The 14,670-nt window shown below is 37.5% G+C and overlaps 1 protein-coding gene across 1 annotated transcript in view; it reads left to right on the top strand.

Moving 5' to 3' along the window:
* The window catches only part of LOC128839549 (guanine nucleotide-binding protein G(q) subunit alpha), a 220,683-nt gene that overhangs the window by 169,094 nt on the left and 36,919 nt on the right, over window positions 1-14,670 (top strand). Inside the window, exons 4-5 of the mRNA XM_054032623.1 lie at window positions 1,046-1,174; window positions 2,894-3,023. Of these exons, the coding sequence (XP_053888598.1) occupies window positions 1,046-1,174; window positions 2,894-3,023 (259 nt within the window). The remainder of the gene's footprint in view (window positions 1-1,045; window positions 1,175-2,893; window positions 3,024-14,670) is intronic.

Here is a 14,670-nt window from a genome sequence, read left to right on the forward strand (position 1 = left end):
GCCAGCCGTGGACAAAGCAGGTGGCCAAACGACATTATAGGGGAGCATTGCACAACTTTAAACAAGCATGTTCTGTAATGGAACAGGGATGTAACAGTGAAACAACGTTAAGCGAGAGGACATTAAGTGGGGAGTTACTGTAGAATTTATAATCCCTATTCCATGATAAATTATAGCTCAAAGATATCTTACCTTAAATAAAACTATCTTTAGATAGGTTTTTTCCTCAAAAAGCATTTTATAAAAAAAAAATCCGATTTAAATTAAAAAAAAATTCGATTTTTTTTTTAATATTTTTTTTTTTAAATCATTGATTTTTATCCACCCTGCCTCTGGCCTTAAAATCTGTGAATTGTCCACAACTGGCACCACTGAATAATCCTTTGATCTTGAGGGTATATCTTTTTGTTCTGGCTCTGGCCAGTTATATGTTTCCTAGGGAGTCCATTTGTCTTCCTTAAGTTTCCTAACCAGGCATTGATCTACATTAAGTCAATTCACCTTTGTTTTAGAGCAGTTCAGGATTTTGGGGTATGTGTATCTAGCTATCTGTTGTGCCTGTCTTTGTGTGTGCTCCCATATATAGATACAGTAGAAAAACATGCAAATCTATTTGAACACCTCTTTCTATACACCAGGTAATTAATATCTACATTTGTATATAGAATTACACAATTTTATCTTTCTGATTTTTTTGTCTTGTTTTTAAAAGTGTTGAGTACTTTATGTGGGTTGAATCTAGGAATTCCTTAGGAGAAAGCCAAGCATAATCTGTTGAAAAGGAAAATAATAATACTGAGACACTTGTGGTAGGGTTTCTTTGCCAACATCCAGTGTGTAATGGAATTTTGTTAAGAGCAGGGTGGGAAGAATGGTGAACTTCCTTGCACCCTCCCCCCCTTTTTTTTTTAACCTATACTCTATTTCTGTTACACTTCTTCCGACCCCACTCTCCCATTTCCCTTCCTCACCTGGCCCTGCTCCTTCCCTCAGTGGGATTGTTGTGTCACTGTCTTGCGTTCCTGTTGTTTCTCCCTGTCTGTAGCTATCTTAACGACCTGGACCGTATAGCAGAACCTGCCTATCTGCCCACCCAACAAGATGTGCTTAGAGTTCGAGTCCCAACAACAGGGATCATTGAATATCCATTCGACTTACAAAGCGTCATTTTCAGGTAGAAAACAAGAAAAAATGCTTAATACATTTATTTTTGTTTTTATTGTATGTGAGTTATATAAAATATCACATACTGGTAAAAGTGTGTAAACATAAAATAATTCTGCACTTCAGTTATTTGTTTGATCATTTTGTTTCTTCGTTATTGTACACAAGTTGTTACCAATTGACTATAAGGAATAAGTAAAGAGATCAAGAGAGGGAAAGAAAATAAATCTGTGTATGTTTTAATTCAGTTCTTATGGTCATAGTGGAATAATTTGGAACTGTTTTTTAAAAAAATATTTATAGCAATGTTTAATTACAAATTGTATGTATGTTAACATATATAAACCAAAGTCCATTGTGCATCCTCGTTTCCTATTTATTAGATGAAGCGCAAAGATAAACTTGGAGGGCTTGATTTTTAATGAGTAATTCACATATTTGCAAGCTTACTTTTACTTGTACAAATAATTTTACACACAGTTAATTTCAAGCAAATGCTGTCACTTAAAAATATAAATACTTGATTGCACCTGCAAATTAAACATCTAAGTAAGAGCTTTTGGGCTGATAATTGTGGGTGTAAAACTTTGCCTGCAAAAGGGGGATTGAGTTGAGGCTCTTTTTGAATTCAGGATGAGAATCAACTTAAACTCTGAAAATGCTTATTTTATGTTGTGACCAATTTTTTTTAGCTCATGTTCATTGTTTTCAGTAGAAATACTCAATACCTTATATGCATTTCACTGCTCCTCCTCCATATCTGTGTCACCAAGTGCTAAAGTTTTTAAATGAATACAGAATAATGGGGTGTTACAATTACAAATTCAAAATGCAAAAAAGGACATTTATGCTATCCTACTGAATTTCAGTCAGTTATATGCTCATTCCGTCATACTCTTCAAGTGACTAAAGTGTAATAGGAGTAGTATAATTTTTTTCTGATTGTATGTAATTATTTTTAATTGTAACACTGTGTCATTTTTAAGCAGTTGATACTGAAGATGAACCACTATCTATATGAAGGACTAACTTCTGTCCTTGGCAGAAATTGAAAAAACATCTTAGGCACTTTCAATAAAACGTGTTTTTCAAATTTTATGTTGATTCTAAGTTTGTGTCACATGCTCACATATCCCATCCAAAAGATTAAATTACTTCAGTTTAATGTCCGTTTTCAAATTTATTTCTCACTAGATCATCTGTCCCCCAATATATATTGATTTGTTATCTTTTGAAAATTATTTGCTACTTCCTCAAAATATATCTTGTAATTATATGGAAAAAATATAGAAACTATTTCAGTTACAATCATTTTTACCTTGGCTACAAACTGCTTTACCCTAGGCTCTGCGTGCCTGTTTCTGCTAAATCTATGGGGCTGAGTCCTGCAAGCACTCCCCGTGTGGTGCTCAGAATTACTTCAATGAGATTTCTGCATGCAGAGCACTTCAGAGGATGAAGCTCATAATTATTAAAATCTATAAGTCATGTCAGGCTTGTAAAGGAAACATGGCAACCTGCCTCCGCCGCAACACATACACTGTTGATTTTTAAATATTAATGGAATGGCTGCTAACAGAAAAAGGGTTGTTTTTTTTTTTTTTTGGTTTCCACCCAAATTGTTCATTACCTAAATTGCTGAATTTGATGCTCCATAAGTGGATGTACATTGATTTTTATTATTCTTTGTTTTCCCCTGGAATTGATGTGGATTTTGTTAACCTTGCAGAATGGTGGATGTAGGAGGCCAACGATCAGAAAGAAGAAAATGGATACATTGCTTTGAAAATGTCACATCTATCATGTTTCTAGTAGCCCTTAGTGAATATGATCAAGTACTTGTGGAGTCGGACAATGAGGTAAGCACTGACTGAAAGCACTCTCTTGAGCATTGCAATTGATTGAAACCTGAGCTCATGGTTTAGTGAACTATGGAGAGCTGTGTTTTTCACATGATTATTTGGGAATTATGTAGGGGAGCCTGGAAAGGAGTAGAACGAAAGAAATAATACTTAGTACTTACCAGTTCATCTCAAAGTAGCTAGCTGTTCTGTCAGGGTCTATGAACAGATTGGTATGTCCAGTCCCAAATGTTTTCCATGTGGCTACCAGCAGTATCATACAACTACCGGTTACAAAAGCAACAGTAATGCAGAGATCAAAAGACTGATCTTCAATGCTATTGTACAAACTGATCCCCTGTATGGATGATCTGTGGAGCCAAGCAGTTTTTTGCTGCAGTAGAATTTAGTTGATTACAAAGAAATTATTTATGGTAGTTATTTGTGCGGCTAAAGTTTCCAATGGAGCCCTACAGATAGGGTCTGTAAGGTTGGAGTGATTACAAGGATATTACATTTCAGACTATCTGGAATGCAAAATGAAATGCCTTGATGATGGCATTTGCTAGCTGTTTTTGAAATTGTAAATCCAGATCCTAAAGTACTGGAGAGGCTAACAGCTTCATTTCAATATTTCTCAGCATAGCGTTTATACTGGGTTATATTTTCTCTTGCAGCTGTTACCATGAGAAATAGCAAAAAGAAGAAAATGGTGTATTACAAATAGCATTGGTAGAATTAGCTTTTTATGATTTTGTCAGATAATATCAATGTTTATTTTTCAGCACTTTGTTCTATTATTATCTATTTTAATTTTCAGAATTGCAGGAAATTATAAATTATAAAAATAAATATAAAAATTAATTATTTTATGACAGTAAATGTGGAGATTCAAAAAATTAAAATTTTATAACCATTAAAACACAAATTATTAACATCACTTGTCAAAATATTAGTGCTGTCGATCTAATTGCAGATTAACTAAAAAAAATCACAATTAAAAAAATTAATTGCAGTTTTAATCACACTGTTAAACAGTAGAATACCAATTGAAATTTATGACCGATTTTGGATGCTTTTCTACATTTTCATATATATATATATAGTATTCTGTGTTGTAATTGAAATCCAAGTGTATATTATTTTTATTACAAATATTTGCACTGTAAAAATGATAAACAGAAGAAATAGTATTTTTTAATTCACCTCATACAAGTACTGTAATGCAGTCTCTTTGCTGTGAAAGTGTAACTTGCAAATGTAGATTTCTTGTTGTTATATAACTATGCTCAAAAACAAAACAATGTAAAACTTTAGATCTTACAAGTCCACTCAGTCCTACTTCTTGTTCAGCCAATGACAAATAAGTTTGTTTACATTTAAAGGAGATAATGCTGCCCTCTTCTTATTTACAATGCCACCAGAAAGTGAGAACAGGCATTTGCATGGCATTTTTGTAGCCGGCATTGCAAGGCATATATGTGCCAGATATGCTAAATATTTGTATGCCCCTTCATGCTTCGGCCACCATTCCAGAGGACTTGTTTCCATGTTGATGATGCTTGTTAAAAAAATAATGCGATAATTAAATTTGTGACTGAACTCCTTGGGGGAAACTTGTATGTCCCCTGCTCTGTTTTACCTGCTTTCTGCCATATATTTCATGTTACAGCAATTTCGGATGATGACCCAGCACATGTTGTTCATTTTAAGAAAATTTTCACTGCAGATTTGACAAAACGCAAAGAAGGTACCAATGTGAGATTTCTAAAGATAGCTACAGCACTCAATCCAAGGTTTAAGAATCTGAAGTGCCTTCCAAAATCTGAGAGGGATGAGGTGTGAAGCATGCTTTCAGAAGTCTTAAAAGAGCAACACTTCAGTGCAGAAACTACAGAATCTGAACCACCAAAAAAGAAAATCAACCTTCTGCTGGTGGCATCTGACGCAGATAATGAAAATGAACATGTGTCGGTCCACATTCCTTTGGATTATTATCAAGTAGAACTCATCATCAACATGGATGCATGTCCCATTAAATGGCGGTTGAAGCATGAAGGGACATATGAATCTTTAGTGCATCTGGCACGTAAATATCTTGCGACACCGGCTGCAATAGTGCCTTGAGAACGCCTGTGTTCACGTTCAGGTGATATTGTAAACAAGAAGCGGGCAGCATTATCTCCTGCAAATGTAAACAAATTTGTTTGTCTGAGCAACTGGCTGAACGAGAAGAAGGACTGAGTGCTCTAAAATTAGGAAATAGGACTTGCAGGTTCTAAAATTTTCCATTGTTTTATTTTTGAATGCAGGTTTTTTGTACACAATTCTACATTTGTAAGTTCAACTTTCATGATAGAGATTGCACTACAGTACTTGTATTAGGTGAATTGAAAAATGCTATTTCTTTTGTTTTTTTACAGTGCAAATACTTGTAATCAAAAATAAATATAAAGTGATCACTGTATACTTTGTATTCTGTGTTGTAATTGAAATAAATATATTTGAAAATGTAAAAAAAATCCAAAAATGTTTTTAAATGAATGGTATTCTATTATTGTTTACCAGCACGATTAATCGCGATTAATTTTTTTTAATCCCTTGACAGCCCTACAAAATATACAAACTAAATGTCCTTAAATCAAGCAGCATTTTTCTTACTTTATCTTTCTGTAAATTTCAATTATTATCAATGGAAAAATGTTTTTGTTGGTTTGCATTTGTATGGTGAAATCAGTGTTTACCAACATTTCCCATAAAAATCGAATCCTTCCAAGCCTAATTATAAAGGATGGATTCAGCAGGCAAAACACACCAATAGTTAAGTTAACAGTTACCACATATATTAGCTGAACTTTGTGACAATTTTTCAGGGTAATAAGATAATTTAACATTTGGAAATATTTCCTTTTTTAAAAAACAGAAACTGTTTCAGTTACCCTTCAAAACCTAACAGGGAGTTCCAGATCTGTCCTAGCCAGTCTTTTTCATTTAGTCACTTTAAATGAATCAGCAAAATATTTACATGACTGCATAGATGTAAGTTACATCACTTCAGAGAATGATAGATATAGCAAAATAAGTCTGGTATCCTCACAGGCTCCCGTTATGATTGTATTTGACTCTTTTCCAGTGTTAGTTCTTAATAACATCCCGTTTCAAGAGTTGAGCAAGAGCCTGTAGATTCGCTCTTTTATTTTTTAGAAAAAGCTCCTGTTACATCAGCCAGCTAAAAGTACATCCCTAATAAAACAGAAAGGTCTTTCAATTTGGTATGCACTCAGACATTTAATTCACAGATATTGAATACTGCGTTGTTGCTTCATCTCAAAAAAGATATATTGGAATTGGAAAAAGTTCAGAAAAGGGCAACAAAAATCATTAGGAGTATGGAACAGCTTCCATATGAGGAGAGATTAATAAAACAGGGATTTTTCAGCTTGGAAAAGAGACTACTAAGGGGGGATATCATAGAGGTCTATAAAATCATGACTGGTGTGGAGAAAGTAAATAAGGAAGTGTTGTTATTTACTCTTTCTCATAACACAAGAACTGGGGGTCACCAAATGAAATTAATAGGCAGCAGGTTTAAAACAAACAAAAGGAAGTATTTCTTCACACAACACACAGTCAATTTGTGGAACTCTTTGCCAGAAGATGTTGTGAAGGTCAAGACTATAACAAGGGTAAACAAAGAACTAGATAAATTCATGGAGGATAGGTCCAGCAATAGCTATTAGCCAGGATAGGCATGGATGGTGTCCCTAGCCTCTGTTTGTCAGAAGCTGGGAATGGGCGACAGGGAATGGGTCACTTGATGATCACCTGTTCTGTTGATTCCCTCTGAAGCACCTGGCATTGGCCACTGTTGGAAGACAGGATACTGGGCTAGATAGACCTTTGGTCTGACCCAGTATAACTGTTCTTATGTTCACAAAATGTTCATATCAGTGAAGGACTGAAATAGACTGACGTACTACAATAGATACATCTTTTCATTCTGTTTATAATCAAAGTTTGTATTCCTTTATCTAGGCTTCACATCAGCATGTTTTTATTTAATGCACATGTTTTGTAAAATAATAGTAATTATTTTTTATCAGTGAAACGCTCTAAATTAGACTGCTGTACCAGCATATTTTGCTTTCACCAAAGCCCAAATGTGGGACAAAGAGCCAAAATTAAGGGCACAATAAAGATAATAAGAAAGCTTAAAGCATTAAATTCACCTTATTTCAGACGACACACACAGCACCCTATATACTTCTCAAAACCATTGTAAGCCCTTAACATGTGGCATAAATGGTGCTTATTACATATGTGGGCTCTGAGCCCAAAATATGTTGGTTAATCTTTTTATTATAGAGGACATTTTTTAAAAAACCTCACTTTCATGGTCCTGCATCTGTGATATAAATAATTCATTGTATTAACATTCAGATAATACCAGGTTTAATGTGGGATGATGGTACATAGGTTCTAAACTAAGGACTATCCTTCACAGCAAGGGCTAGTTCATAATGAATGAAAGCCTCTGTCTTCAGAGAACAAAGCATAATTGAAATTAGTTTGGGCAGTAGAGGGAGGCTGGATGCAAAATCTGTTATGTGAATTGTAGTGAGGGTCATATGTAAAGTGTATTTCTGATCTAGTTTATATGCAGTAATATATAATATTGCATTCATAGTTAATTACTAAGAAAAAAAAGCTTAAAATGAATTGACACATTTTCATATTAGCCTGCCTTATGTCAGCTTGGTCTGATAACTAAGGATATTGAACAGGTTCAGATAAAACAAGAGTCAACCAAAACTTGGTCCTTTATTCAAACCAAGCCTAAAATGTTCTGGGGTTATGAACAGGGCCGATGCAACCCATTAGGGGACCTATGCGGTTGCCTAGGGCACTACAGTTTGGGGGGCGGCGACCGTGGCGGTATTTCGGTGGCGGGACCTTCCGCCGCCTAGGGCGGCAGAAAAGCTGGCGGCGCTCCTGGTTATGAAAACATTTGTTTACCTTTTGGTTTCTGTTTCTTCTCTGCATTATCCTCTTACAGCCATGGACTAGAATCTGAAGTATCAAGAGGGAGCTATTCTCAAAGCATTGTCATGACACAGTTGAACCTAGAAAGCACTGGAAATCACATAGGAAAAAGCAAATTATGTCAGATTTACATCCTAATTGCAAGGATACTTTTCATATTAAACATATGAAACTTTGAATGGCTGTCCAAACTGAACTTCCCAACTTTGAGATTTGCTCCTCACCACTATATGTTTATTCCGTTAAAAGCAAATGGAAAGTTTAAACTGTTTAACACAAACTAATAATTAAGGTTGATTGACCTTGCATAGCTGGAGACTAACATGCAGAACCAGCTTTAAGCTAGCATTCCCTGAAAATGACTTCCTCTCCAGGAATAACTGCAGAAAAAAGTGGATGCCTTCCTCAGTTGAAGAGGGATCTGTTTCATTCACAAGGTTGTTGTACTCCCAGGGGAAGTACACAAGGGGAAGTACTCCCATAGAGAATGAAAACCTAGGCTCAGAGGACCAAGGGCATTCTATCTAGACCTGTTGTTCTAGATTTCTTCTCTGCATCCTAACCGCATCAGACAGGATTACATCATCGCTGTAGTACCAGGGACAGACCAAGAAAGAGACTGCTTTCCTGTTCCAGTGGGCAGAGAAAAGGCTTCAGAAATCTCTGTACTCCCTTCATTTTTTGGGCTGCCGTAGTCTCCAAGCAAACTGGACTCCTATTATGAATTTAGGGTACAGAGCCTCAGAAGGTGTACATTAGAATAGCGCTACTGACCTCGGTGACACTGTGCTGATTTACACCAGCTGAAGGTACCTCACTTTAGGCATCTAAGTTTGAAAATTTTGTCCTGTGTTTTAAAACGCAATTACATGTCTGAGGCCTCTAATTAAATCATCATTTCCCCTGTGGAACCTTCAGCCTGATCCACAGAACCTTCTGTCAAGGTTACCTTTGAGTCACTGCGCTATAATCCTCTGCATTAACTAAGATGGAGTTTGTTATGGATACCACTTCAGTCCATAGAATAGGGGTGGCTTGTTGCTTTTAGTCTGCATTCCTCCCCAGCTATTCCACATAGGGAAGATGGGCCTCTATGCTCCTGCTAATTTTCTCTCAAAGCCTTCTGTGGAGATCTCCTTCCTCAGCTCATGCCCCAAACCTCTGGCTAGGTAGGAAGTCCTATGGAATTCTTGAGATGTACAAAGAACATTTACCTTTCCCAGAAAGAGGGGTTTAGGAAATCTAGATCACTATTCTTCCTTCTTGAGGGGTTTTGGGAGGAAGAAGAATCCTCTAGAGATGTCCTCTCCTGATGGATCAGGTGCTGCATCAAACTCTTGTATTAGCTAGATCAAGTAGCTCTCTTAATCTGCATGCCTCCTCAGTTAGAGCAGTCATTACTTCCGCAGCTGACTGAGGGTTAGCTTCCGCAGTGGAATTGTGGAATTCCACAGTGGAACCCCCACAACGCTGTGCTCCATTCATGTCAGCTGAAATCCTTATGTGATATGCGCTGAAAGGAGAGGAATAGTCTGATTCACCTTCCAAGCATCCTCCTACCTCCTCTTTTTTCTTTCTCACCCGTCTCCTCTCACTTTTGCCTAATCCCTTTTAGACTACTTTCACCCCCGCCTTTTCCAAGCAGACCCATTCTGTATTGGCACCAGCCACATCTCAGAAAAACAAATTTCTCTTGACTGCAAATTTTTTTCCTAGAGGTGGCCATTCCAGGAGAGAAACCCACCAAAGTATCTGTAAGATGTGGAGTTTAGGCTGAGAGTGGGATTTTCAGAAGTGCCTATGTGATTTAGGAGCACTACTCCCATTAACAATCAATGGGACTTGAACTCCTAAATCTTCCCTATAGGGACTAAGTGTAGGGAATATTGTGTAGACTAACCTATTTCTGTTTTGGAAATTCTTACCTGGGGAATGCTGCTGGAGGTTCAGGAGGAAATGTGGGCATTAGAAAACTTGAAGCAGACAAGGAGGGTGCATCTATTGTCTGTACTCATGTTGCCACGTCATGGAAATTAATTGTACATAAGAGAAACAAAAGGCTCTTGGGAAGCAGTTTTGCCAAAAATTTGATTTGAAGTAAAAAATCTTTTGTTTGTTGATGTCAGTATGTTGCTGTGGGAAGGTTTGGCTTTTGCAAATACAGTTCTTGTCATTGAGCAGTAAATTTTCAGCATAGACCAGGGGATTTTAGCCAAGCAGCACATGTGTATCACATTGAATATTTACTTTTCAGTCTCAAATGTTTCTTAACAATAAGCCTTTGAAACATGAATGAAAATTGACAAGTACAATACCTTTTGATTTCAACTTTGGCAAGGCTGAGTGATGTAATGGAAAATGTTTTTTCATTTTGATTCGAGATCAGTCACTATAAGCAAAAACATCTCTTGATCCAAACAGTTATAATAGCTTCTAGTCTTGAATTGATTTCAAGCCTTGATTTTTGTGTAATAATACTTAATTTATAAAACTTCTAACTTTTCAAGGTTTCTCTTTAAAAACATTTTATGGAGGTATAAAGCTGCAAAATTCCCAGGTGTCCTGAAGACTGGTCCGCCTCTGCCCGCCTAAAGTATTTTCTATGCACATTAACACCAATGAAAATAAACTTCTGGAACTTTTTGTTTATCACTTTGAAATCTGATTATAACTTTAGTTCAAACCAGGCTTTCTGGGTCCAACTTCTGTATTCTGTGCATATATGTGTATTCTGGCAGCTTTTGGCCTGTATTCTTGCAGATCTGGAACTAATTCAGTATGGCTTAAAACTAAACTAAACACCAGTTTGGTTGTGCTTAGTTTTGCCCTTCAATGAGCTGCACTTTCCTTCACCCGTGCTGACACTATTATATGGATAAATGTTGGTGAGATATCAAAGTGCTGCTCCATTCACCCCCACCCCCGGCTTTTCCCCAACATTCCAGTCCTCGAGAGTGTAGGAGAAGAGTGTGTTTATCTCACATCAGTAAAATGTAGTTTGCTTGAATGTGAGTGTGGAGACAATAAGCTTTCCTGTCACATGGCACTCTCCTAACATTAAACAAAATACTAAGAAGTGTATAACATTTGTTCCTCATTTTAATTTAAAGCCTAAGGTGATGTTTTGCAATGAGGACCTCTTTACCTAATCCTGCCAATGCCTCTGCAGTTGCAGAGATGTCCAGACACAGCTTGAACTGAGGATTGAGTGGTGGAGCCAGCACAATGGGCACACATTCTTTGCAGACCGCTGAGCCCAGCTCTGTGAAGCTCCCTGTGCACAGGTGACCGTTGCCAGTGGGGCTGAGGAAGGAGCATGACAAAGCCATTTTCAACATGGAGGGTGGTATGGGACATGCAGGAGTTACTTCATCCTCAGGCTGGCTTGTTGAGATGGATTCTGTCCCACTCAAAGCTCAGCACACAGCTAAGCCAAATAATAATGGGGAATAGCTGGCTAGGCAGCAGTGTTGCTGAAAAAGATGTGGGGCTTATAGTGGATCACAAATGGAATGTGAGCCAGCAATGTGATGCAGTTGTGAAAAAGGCTAATATAAATCTGCCATTCATTAAGAAGGAGTGTCACATGTAAGACATGGGAGGTAATTGTCCCATTCCACTTGGCACTGGTGAGCCTCAGCTGGAGTATTGTGTTCAGTTTGGGGTGCCACACTTTAAGAAAGATGTGGACAAAGTAGAGATAGTCCGGAGGAGAGCAACAAAAATGATAAAAGATTTAGAAAACCTGCCCTATGAGGAAAGGTTAAAAAACTGGGTATGTTTGGTTGTGAGAAAAGAAGACTCAGGTGGACCTGATAAACAGTCTTCAGATTCGTTAAGGAGTGTTACAAAGAGGACAGCAATCAGTTGTTCTCCATGTCCACCAAATGTAGGACAAAAATTAATTAGCTTAATCTGCAGCAAGGGAGATTTAGGTTAGATATTAGGGAAAAGGTTCTAACTATATGGATAGTTAAATACTGGAATACTCTCCCAAGGGAGGTTATGGAATCGCTGTCATTGGAGGTAAGAACATAAGAATGGCCATACTAGGTCAGACCAGTGGTCCACCTGGCCCAGTTTCCTGTCTTCTGACAATGGCCAATGTCAGATGCTTCAGAGGGAATTAATAGAATAGGGGAGTTATCTAGTGGTCCATTCACTGTCATCCAGTCCCAGCATCTGTCAGTCAGAGGCTTAGGGACACCCAGAGTATAGGGTTGCATCCCTGACACATCTTGGCTAATAGCCATTGATGGACCTATCCTCCATGAACTTATCTAATCCTTTTTTGAACCCAGTTATACTTTTGGCCTTCACAGCATCCCCTGTTTTTTTAAAAACAGGTTGGACAAACACCAGTCAGGGATGGTCAAGGTATACTAACTCAGTGCAGGAGATGGGGCTTGACTAGATGACCTCTCAAAGTCCCATCCAGCCCTACATCTCTGTGATTGTATGTTTCTAAGAAGACAAGATTCAGAATTTGGGCCTAAACCTGTTAAGATAAAATAGATTTGTGTAACTTAAGTGTGCCATAAAGTCATTAAACAAAGGATATCCTGGATATTTTAAACTAGAGATTGGGACAAGTGCGTTAGCACAGATCTAAATAATACACTGTTGAGATATTAAGCATAACCTTGATTTGTTTTTAATCTATTTGTTATTGATTTGCCTCACACACCTCAAAAATAAGGGGAGAGGAAAAAAAGAACAAAGAAGTAAAGGAATGGAAAGGGAGGGAAGGAGAGCAGGGAAGGGAAAGAAGAGCAACATCTTGGTTTCCATTGACTAGGAATTGAACAAATTTTTAGAAAATCAGACCAAATCTTTTTGAATTTTGCTGAGGTCTGTCTTGTTAGCTGTCAGATCAGCCAAGTCACTGTGCCAAGCTGCTGTCCTGTGGAGGCAGCCTGCTCTTCCATCTAAGCAATTTTGGATGTGGGAAGACCTTTGACCATATAACCACTATTCTTAGCTAAAATTCTCTGTAGTCTTTCAAGAGCTCTTCTGGGATCAGGCCAGTGATGATGCCTCTGATAATTTGTCATCTGTGTTGAGTGATTAGCAATACATGGCTTCTTCTCCACTGTGTGAACCTGTGTGACTGTTTTCCATATATAGTGGTATCGTACTGTATGTAGTTTTGCCATGTTTAACTCTAATGCCAAGATATTGTGGTGATGGACACTTCACTTTGGAAATGCATAGGACAGTTATCTATCTCAGACAAAATGTTTCTACAAATATTAATTAAAACAAATTTATGGAAGTGCCCTGAATTCATCATTAAGCTTGGAAATTTATACTGACAAGAGTCAAGAAATTCAGTAATACGACCTTGTGCATAGGTGGATTTTGGATTGCTGTTTAAGCTGTTTCTATGTTTTTTTAATCTAATGATAATATGGCCAAGTTAACATTGTCCTGGGGAAACTTAGCCCAGATCATTGGCTTTGGATGAGAAGCATGCATTGCAAAGGGAGAGCTCTAAGTCACCTTGCATTCCCCAAGTCCTGGGTTATCTATGTGCTGGGCCAGTTGCCATGGTATTTTAGAGAAGCATCAGGGCTGCTCTAACTTGTGTTGATAGACAGTAGTCCAAGAAGGCCATTGGGGATTTCAGGGACCTAAGCAATCCACAGCCATGTCCTTTACACCAGTAGCCAGGAGAAGATTGGCATAGAAGCAGTCGTGCTGGCTCTAAACCACTGGAGAATCCTCCTGCACAATGGCAATCCTCCTACAGCCAGTATTGCTGGCTTGAGGGCCATTTTCCCTGGGGTAGTACAAGAACAGCATTAGCCTCTTTATTTTCTGAATAGTCTTTTTTGCATTTAAATTTTCAAACTTAGCAATGCATTAACGTAAATTTGATTGGGCTTCATTTTATTAGCAAAGGGGTTAAAATTTTTACTTTGTGTGTCTACAGTCAATTGTGTAGGTTTTTTTAATATTTCTCAATTTTTTTCTAGGTGAGTTTACTTCAAATGTATCAGTGCCTACATGCATGTGTGTGCTTCTACCTGGAAAGCAGCCCTGTTGGGTGATTAATAGATAAGGGACAGTAAAGGATTTTGCAAGCACAGAATATGCTTTTAAATCATATCAAGCTTTCTTTAAAAATTTAGCAATGTAGATATTTCTTATTGAGGACTACGTATATGTAAAGTTTCAGTTTTAAAACAATGCAATTTGTGAATTATTCAAGCACAAAATGTCCCTGTTTTCTTTTTTTACATGTGAACCCTGTTTCTCCCATGCTTGGACAACTCAGTAACCAACTGAATGGTTTTTTTCCACTCACTATCAAAAAATAAACTCACCTTTGAGTGGAGAACGGGCATGACACATTTCACCCAAAAGGAAAAATGTTGAGAGAAAGGAGGAATCAAATGTCCAAAAGGCCTTATCTAGAGCATCTCTAATGTGGTACTATGATACAGTATAATCCTCCTTTGATCTCTCTGCCGCTTAATCAAATTAAGAGATCGGACTCAACATTCTACCAATTCTCTGTTGCTCCACTTTGCACTGTTTTCATGGCCTGATTAAACAGTGTGATTTTTGTAAAATGGCCTAATTTTTTTCTAGTTAATCCACTGAATGATATTGCCTG

The sequence above is a fragment of the Malaclemys terrapin genome, chromosome 6 (assembly GCF_027887155.1).
Source record: "Malaclemys terrapin pileata isolate rMalTer1 chromosome 6, rMalTer1.hap1, whole genome shotgun sequence".
Taxonomy (NCBI): Eukaryota; Metazoa; Chordata; order Testudines; family Emydidae; genus Malaclemys; species Malaclemys terrapin.